This window comes from Poecilia reticulata, linkage group LG12 (assembly GCF_000633615.1).
Source record: "Poecilia reticulata strain Guanapo linkage group LG12, Guppy_female_1.0+MT, whole genome shotgun sequence".
In the NCBI taxonomy this organism is placed as follows: Eukaryota; Metazoa; Chordata; class Actinopteri; order Cyprinodontiformes; family Poeciliidae; genus Poecilia; species Poecilia reticulata.
Window position 1 is genome coordinate 25174759 of NC_024342.1, and position 9409 is coordinate 25184167.

At 40.2% G+C, this 9409-nt stretch overlaps 1 protein-coding gene across 1 annotated transcript in view; it reads left to right on the forward strand.

Annotated features, from left to right (window-relative positions):
• The first annotated feature begins 3031 nt into the window (after nucleotides 1-3031).
• Nucleotides 3032-9409, forward strand: part of LOC103474038 (uncharacterized) — a 17663-nt gene continuing 11285 nt past the window's right edge. Inside the window, exon 1 of the mRNA XM_008424755.1 lies at nucleotides 3032-3119. Coding sequence (XP_008422977.1) covers nucleotides 3032-3119 — 88 coding nt within the window. The remainder of the gene's footprint in view (nucleotides 3120-9409) is intronic.

The window sequence follows — 9409 nt, forward strand, 5'->3', positions numbered from 1 at the left end:
CTACTGTAGAATTACAGGCCGATGTCCAACCTCCCATTCATCAGCAAAATTATTGAAAAAGCTGTTTTTAAACAATTAAATAACTTCCTAACAATGAATCGCTTTGACTCCTTCCAGTCTGGTTTTCGTGCTCACCACAGCACGGAGATGGCCTAGTCAAAGTGTTCAATGACATCCATATAAATACAGACTGTGGGAGAACCACAGTGCTGGTTCTGTTGGACCTCAGTGCAGCTTTCGACACTGTTGACCACGACATTTTACTGAATCGGCTGGAGACTTGGGTTGGACTCTCCGGTACAGTGCTCAACTGGTTTGAATCTTACATAAGAAACAGGGATTTCTTTGTTTCAATCGGAAACTGCTCATCAGAGAGGTCAAAGGTCACATGTGGGGTACCCCAAGGTTCAATCCTAGGACCCCTTCTTTTCAATATTTATATTCTCCCACTGGCTAAGGTTATAACAGGACATRGGATTRGCTACCACAATTATGTGGATGATACACAGCTCTACATCACGATGTCACCAGGTGACCTTTGACCCCATCCAATCACTGAATAAATGCTTAGAAAAGATCAATGTGTGGATGTGCCAAAACTTTCTCCAGCTGAACAGAAACWAAACTGAAGTTATTATCTTTGGACCTAAAGATGAGCGAACTAGAATCAATGCACAGCTTCAGTTATTACAACTAAAAACCAGCGATCAGGCCCGAAACCTGGGAGTAGTGATGGACTCTGACCTGAACCTTCAGAGCCACATTAAGACAGTCACAMAGYCGGCCTTCTATCACCTGAAGAACATCTCTAGGATTAGAGGACTTATGTTTCAGCATGATCTAGAGCAGTGTTTCTCAGGGCGACGATACCTGAAGGGTAAAACTCGCTACATTTACCTCGTTATGTGCGCGAGGTGAAGGAGCGTAAGGCGCGCTGAAGTGTATGGGAAAACATCATCGGCGCGCCGCCCCCTCCAGACGGGGTTTTGGCGCCCCCTCTGGTGCTGCGCCCCTATGCGTTGCATACCCTGCATACCCACTTTTTGCGCCACTGGGTGCGCCACCCCCTCCAGACGGGGTTTTGGCGCCCCCTCTGGTGCTGCGCCCCTATGCGTTGCATACCCTGCATACCCACTTTTTGCGCCACTGTTGCCAGCAACGTTTAATTATTTTTTGTTCCATGCTGTGTCAAAGTCTGAATGTAGAGTGATGTCTGGACACATTTTAATTGATGCACACTAATCAATGATGTATTGGGGTTCAAAACCTTTGTCATTTGCTGTATTACCTTTTGATTTATTCATTTGTTGACTGACTGATTTTGTCATCTTTCCTTTGTTGTGCCTGCCAGCAGAGCCAACAGGCACATTGTGTATTGCCCTGTGTGCATGTTGCCACAGAAATACATTTCAACCCACCAGACCAGAGCCTGCATGAAGGGCGTGCCAGAGGGGGAGAGAAAGCAGCAAGCGCTCCATGCAGAACTGGACGCAAAAAGGCCGCCGATGGGATTTCCGTGAGCTCCGTCGATGCTGGCCAGACCCCGCTGGCAGATATGGCCATCTCCAGAGACATCCACAAGATGGCTTCATCATCCTGAAGCCACCAGATGAAGACGAGGAGAGGGCCATGCGTGTTACCTTGTACCTTATTCAGATGGAAGAACAAGTCTGCCCGGTGCACTTTTCCTGCAGCTCCTGCACCTCAGGACATCGTCTCAGAGGAACCCCAGCCTGGGAGTTCCACCGGGTCAAAGGTCGCCTCCAGGAGGACGTCGGTCAAACCTCCTCTCTGCCCTGCTTGTGGCAAGACCACAGCAGATTCCGACCACTTTGTCCACAAGACAAAAATATTCTGTGAGTCCACCTGCGGTGGAGTCGGCCCGCTGGAGTGGGTCAGGGTGAATGTCCCGAGGGTCACCAGGTGGCGCTGGAAGGTGCAGCAGGAACTGATGGAGGCAGGTGTGCCTCCCAGGCCTCCCAGATCCTGACTGGTGCAGTCAGGATCTGCACCAGGTGCCACCAGAAGATGACCAGGGACAAGGGATAGAATGAGAATTTACAATAAAAAACCAGAAGTTAAGGAACGATATAACAGATGGAGAAGGGAGAGGAGGAGAAGAATGAGGCAACAGAAGAACGATCAGAAATGATTGCAGGAGGAGGAGCCCTCATTTTGTTTTTATTATTAATGGTTATTGTTGTTATTGTTGTTACAGTGTGTTGCTTTTCACATGTTTGGTTGCTTTTCACGTGTTTGTGTTTCTGGATGATGAAAATAAATAAAATTGTTTGAGCATACTGTTTATTCCTCTTTAATAACACGTCATGAAACAGATGTCATGATATACTGAGAAGGGACAAAAAAATTGAACCAAATGCAGACAGCAGTGGCCATGCTGGTCAGCCTGATAAACGGAGCAATTCCCTCACCTGGCCAGCAGGGGGGCCGCATTCGCCACATCACTTATTGTTCGTACGTTTTGTGAAGTCCCTCCCACTTCCTGCGTCACACGCACCTGTGTCCAATTAAATTGGCTGTTAGTTGGAAACAGGTGGGCAAGCAGCAGGAGTTTCTCAGACGCAGACAGACAGCAGGAGAGAGACAGAYGCGGCACCACAAACATTCCCACAAAAATGGTACGTTTTTATTTAATGTAAAATGTACCCTCACATTACGGATTCTAGGGTGCAGGATGATAGTTACCCTACAACAGGCTAGATATCTGCTGAAACATAACACTACCTCCTCAGATTTGGTCCAAACTGTCATCCTTTGCAATAAAACACAACGGACTCCATCACTTCTACGCAATGATCTGGACGGCCTCATTAAGGACACAAAAAACATCTTTCCTAGAGCACGTATTCTTGTACCATGCAGTAACTTTTCTGAAAGAGGCACGCCGTGGTCACGTGACTTTTACGGACCACTGCAAAGGAATAAAAAGAGGATTGAAGACTGCATTCACTTTCTTTTCTAATTTTTTGTTTGTTAAATATGTAAATAAATGGAAACAGGAAGTGACACCATGGCTATAATCTGCTCCCGGCGAGCAAAACTCGGGGAGATGTCGGAGAAAAGATCCGCAAATTCAAACCTGGAGGACAAACCAGGCGGTAAGCGGAGGTTCTTCTCATGAGTTTGGTATTTTACGGTTTCTGACCTGTAAATGTGCTAAATAAATAAAGTTTACTTGCATTCCTACTTTAAGATTCAAAACCAGTACAGGAGTTCCTTCTGTCATATATTCTCAGATTCCTTGACGGACATTTTCTTTTTCTTCTACAGCAGCAAGGCAAGTGTGTGTTTTATGGTAATATTTGAAGAACAAGCTAAGGTTTTTATTGTTTTTCGTTTATTTTGTTCTTTATAGACAATGGAAGGTTTTTCACCATTGAAGCTCCCAAAGTTGTCGGACCAAAAACTGCGGACAGTTCAGAATGCTACCCGGTTAGCTTGTGCAAGTATAGCAGTTGGTAACTAATTTTAGAAAGTATTGTGTTTCGAAGGTTGTGTATTGATAAGTATTTCGATTGATAGTTATTGTTTTTGGATGTGCCGCCGTTAGACTACGGGACAGATGAAGGTGCGTTCAGGGGGTGAAATAAATGCAAGACGTTTCGAACGTGAAGCATCACCTGCGTTTAATCAGTTTTATGTAAGACTGAATTAATTTGAAATTAAGTAGTTAAGTTCTTTATTGATATTGCATAAATATATAGTTACAATATTTTGTTTACCGCACAATAGCTACTCTGCTGTAACCTTCCTAAACATCACCAATACAGAAATGGTTATGTAAATATTGATGTCGAATAAATTGTGTGTTTTTGTGTAATTGTGATAAAAAAAAGAGAAGACCATGCGCATGCATTGGTCTTTGTGTTCCTGTTTAATTTAAATGGATTACAATATTTGATAGCATAGTCTGACATTCTCCAATTGATTTTGATTTCCGTGGTAGAATTYGAGKTGGTCTAATTTTTGTAGATATTAACCTGCACTGTTATATATAAAAATGTATTTTCTTTTTTTAAATGTATGACAGATGCAAAGTCAGTTGCCGGGCATTTAATATGAGACTGTCTTCTGTCTTTTTTATTTTACTATATTCAGTTTGAAATGCTGTATGTGTTTTGACACTTTTTATGCTGAAATCTTTCAAAGAAAATTGATGCCATCAGACAAACAGAACAGGACGAAGAGCAAAATATGAGCTGGAGCACTGAAAATTTATTTTATTTTCTTTAAGTTCATATGTGTTGCTAAAATCCTTGTTTAATTTGTACAATTCTAATTTGATTAGTTTTTGAAAATGTGTTAATTAAACAGAGTTCTGCATTTGTGAATGGAGTCATTTTACATTTTTGTAACAAGATAAAACAAGATCACCCTCTTTATGGGTTATATTGTAGCGTGAAGTTAAGTTAAAGTTTGAGGGAAGGACTAACAGTTGTTAAAAGTTTTCTATAAATTTTGATTGCAGGGAAGGAGCAATTTTTTTTATGTGGTTTTGTACTGTTCAGAATTTATATAGTGCACAAAAAAATCTTATTTTGTTTAAAATGCACTCACTTTTACAGAGTAATATTTTATTATTACAGAGCTCAGTTGGAAGGGAAGATTTTAGTTATTTTGTTGGTTTCTGTTTTTACTGTTTAACAACATGGACGATGGCTAACGAATGGTGTGGAGAACCCAAAGAACCAACACCAGAATCKGTTGTAGTACGGACCTGGAGGAGAGCGAGGGATGAGGATTACGTTGTAGCAACGTCTGCAGCAGGTGGAGAGTGAGAAGTGGGACAGAAAGGTTGCATCCAAATAATGTAAATTTAATTTTGTTTAGTCAAAATGCTTTTTTGAACATCTAGAACGTGGACAGTCATTCAAAATTGAATATATATTAAAATTGCCYGTCATATTTRTCTACGTTTTCATGTTAACGTGACCTTCACGTACCACGATGTCATACGTTACGGTGGCMCACAGGCGCAAACGGAAGTGCTCCAGACCACTAGAGGGAGTCAAAAGCAGCTGTGTTCAGAAAAGCAGAAATGGCGGCAAAATTATGTTTGCTGTGTTACACTTAAAATGACAAAATGATTTTTTACAAAGATTCTCTCTTGTGGTCGTCCATATTTGTGGCTTTCGAAGGACCCGTCTTTAGATCGGGCCGTCTCTCACAGATATAACAAAAGGACAGACTAATGGACCCAAGACCGACCCGAGCTTCGTTCGTTAGAATTGTTGGCTTAATGGGGAAATACTTTTACTGGAAGGTACTTTTAGTTTATACATGTATAATTCAATGGTTACATGAATGGGAGGTTGTAGAAATAAAGTTTGTCTGGTATCTTCAGAGATGCGCATCTCGAGTTACTTCGTGAGATGCAAACGCCCCATTACGTCAGATATCGTCACGTTGGTTCTGAAGTTCTATTGGCTGAGTGGTGGTGTCCTTTTTTAAATCCATTGGTTAACGGCGGAATAACGTTGTCTTTGGTCATGTGGCCTTCAAAGATGGCGCCGTTCCAGATGTAAATGCAGTGATGTCATATGCAATGTGGTCCATTGGTTTGATAATTGTTTTTAAGTCACTAGTTTTTTTTTTTTTTAAAACTGATTAGTCGTTTACCTTTGTATCGTTCTGTCCTGAGAGTTGATTTAGTTTGTTTCAGACACGCTGAGTGAACCTCGTGGAATATTAGTTTTCAAGCCTTCCAAACATCAGGGAAAGCTTCAGCAAAAAGCTTTTTTTGGTGGTTTACTGATTTTCACAAGATATCTTTAGCAAATATATGAAGGTAATGACCTYGACAATCATGTTATGAATGCRAGTTTGTTGAAACGTGGTGCGGTATTGGTAGTTAAATATAAGCCGTTGTATGCTGTGCTGCTGTTGTAAATAAATATACGCTTTCAATAGTTAACTAACGTAACTTGGATTATGAAATAAGTAGAGGATAGGACTAATTTGTTTTAGTCTTGGAGAGATTACTAAGCGGTTGTTGCTTGGATGGAGTTATGGTTCAATGTAAAGTTGTATCAATTTTTATTTTTACTGCAAATTAACTGACAAGAGGTTTTTTTATGCAATTGAAATATTGCTTTATTACAGAAATTTTAAAACTAATTTTAATCAAAACATTATAAGCTTAACAAATTATAAATTTTCAGGTCAAAACAAGAACACAATGAACATAAAAATTGTAGTGACTACAAAACAAGAATATTTGTTTTAAGAACATAAATAAAAGCACTTGTAAAATTCAAAAACAAAGAACCAAAATAAACATTTTAAGTTGAACATTGTAATTCTCCAATAACATTTTATTTTCCATGAAGTATTCATTGTTGCATTTCCGGCGAAAAGCTACGCGCGCCTCCGAAGCCGTTGAATTTGGGAATTCCAGTTATGGCCAGCACCTTCTTTGGATCCAGTTGCTTCTTTTGTGTTACCCCTGGAAGACATTTTCCAGTGAAGGTGGATTGGACCTCTTTTGTGAATGCCAGTAAGGCCAGCTCCTGCATAAAAATGGTCAATTTTGACCTGTTTATGCGCATGTAAGCCCTCTTGGAAACAGAGACTGAACTTCCAGCCTGTTCTTCAACAGTGAAAGGAGATGGGGATGGCAATTCAGGTGAAGGTGTGCCCACAACCAGAGGCATTATGCTAGAGTTTTGTTCCCCCGCTTCTAACCATTTGGCCCGTGAACGTATAAAAGCTCCTTTTGCTTTATTAATATAAATCTGATCGGGTTTAAGCTGAAGGGTTTGTATCTTTGTTGTTCATTAAGATTTTCAGGAAGAGTAGAGGATAATGAAATAAACTCTAAAGCTATTTTTTATTCTACTTGCCCCAGCTTTACTTAAGATTTTTCTCAACTCATATTTTAAGAGCTCCCAGTAACGTCCATAATTGTTTTCAGATTGTGCTAATTTATGAAGCTCTGCAATTTTGTTTTTAACTGTAAAACAGACAAATTTGTTGTTAAAGGAGTTATTCATCTTCCAATATGCAGGGTTCCTTTTAGTAGTTCCATCATGGGAAATACCAACCTATAACAAAATGCCTTTATGATCAGTAAGGGAGGCTTTAATAATCTCAGCTTTGCAATTTGAATATTGTAAGGAGTCAGAAATCGATTCTTGAGAGTTGCGAACCAGTTTTGTTTTTCCATGTAAAGTTTACTGTGTTTGGATTAATTACCCTCCGAATATCTACTAAACTTTGCTCATTCATAAAGTCAACAATCAGAGAATTTAATCTTTACCTGCTAGGCCATCGGTCAACCTCATTATTCACAGTAATGTTGAAGTCACCTCCTAAAATCATCATAATATCATTAAACTTTGTAATAAGAGCATCAATACTTGAGTGTAAAGTTTCAAACAGTTTTGCGTTTTGTCGTAAAGGTTGAAGACATTACAAAAATAACTGTTCCGACAGGAGAAGAATAAAGTTGGAGGGAAGTTCAGAACAACGTCTACAGGCAAGCAGCCATCTTGGTTTTTTGACGTCACATCTGCATGCGGCTCCCTTGTTTCCGCTTTTTGCCATAACTGCTAGAAAAGAGTCATAATTTCAGACGCAAAAAAAAAAAACATTGTTGTCTTCCTAATATAATGGGCTTTTAAGTTTTCATTAATTTCCAAGCGACCCTGAATTAAGATGGTGGCATTTTTCTAAAAGCAGCAACTTTGAACCAGATTTCTGACACCAAAGCTGCTACTGTTGAGCTGTGAGGCTTGTTGTGCTTCGTCAGGCTTCGGAAGTGAAAAGCCAAAACCATAACCTCCCCTTTGACACTAACGACAATAAAAACACACAATATACTTGAAAATAAGGTAAAAAATATTGTCCATTAGAAYGATGATACTTAAATAGCACATTTTTACAAGAAAAATGTCAGAAGATATTGCCTACGACCATAAGCTAAGGTTAATGTCAGCCACAAAGATTAAGAAAGTACAACTGACCTTCCTTCGTGTCAGTGGATGTATAACGAGGCGAACATCTTAAAACTTTTCTCCAGCTGACTTGTTGAGGCTTTGGWTCGATGTTCATAGCTTAATCAAGCTTTTCAATAGATCTGCAACAACCGAGCCGCTTTTCCCCGAACGCGGCAGCTGACAATATTCACACGCAAAACCGAGGTGCAAAGAGCCCAGCAGTTTTTTCCAGTTGACTTATTTCTGCTTGTTAGAGAAGCTTTATTTTAAATRCAGTGATCCCTCGCCATAAAACACGGTTCGCCTTTCGCGGTCTCGCTGCTTCGTGGATTTTTTGTGCAGTTTTTTTCACAGTGCATTGTGTTCTGCGTCCTGATTGGCTAAACAGTCTCCAAGCTGCTTTTCTACYTTTGTACCAATAACGTTACGGTATTTAAATATAAGTAACACAGCTYGGCCATTCAGGAGATGAAAGCTGAAAAAACTGTGGGCAGAATCAGCGCAAAACCGACCCGAGGCTCGATGAGATCCGTCGCTTTGCCGTAGATACAGCCGTGGATCTGGCGGGGCAACGTGGAGGAGACGCTGTGACGACATGACGCACATACGCTGACCTGAAAATAGGTTTGTTCTTTGCTTTCAATGTAGAGTATTTCTTTATGCTGTGTAATAATTGTAAAAAATAAAGGTAACTTCGCCTATCGTGGGTTATTTCCGGGACGCCACCCCTAAGAAAAACGAGGAATTTAAATAATAAGCCAACAGATGTTATTTGTATGTATTTGGTGGTTTTGGTAATTAATTTACTTAGCTTCTGTAAACCCAAATTCATGGTTGAGAGCAGTAAGCACAGATTTAGTGAAAGGAGTGGAACGTGATCCTCCYACACCTTCATCAGATGGGACACTTGTGAGATCTGGCAGGAAGGTATGAATATTTTATGTTTGTTTGCAGTGGAATAAAGATGTTTTGTTAAAAAAAAAAGTGGCTAATCATTCTAAATGTATGTATATTTTATTTTTACAGAGGATTTGTTCAGACGAATTGCATGTGTTGTCTGATCCACCCAAGAMAAAAGTGGTTTCTTACAAGGTCTGTGAGGCTTTTAYCTATTGATAAATTACAGGTATTTTAATAATTTACATTTTAATTACAGGTGAACAGTTTGGTGACTTTGAAGGAATGTTACATTCCCTTAAATCCTGTCCGTTTCTACACTGACATGCTGGCTGTCATGGAAAAGTTTCTCCATCGGCAGTTGACAATGTTCAAACACAGGCATTGAGGTAATTTTCAAAAGACTGGAACTAGCAACTGAAGAACAAACTGGACAGCAACAAAGAGGCGACATGAACGACCAGGACCCCACAGACACAGGTGGCATTAAATACACAGGCGGTGATCACAGAACGAGGCACAGCTGGGAACAGTGGAGGGGGAAGACGGAGCTG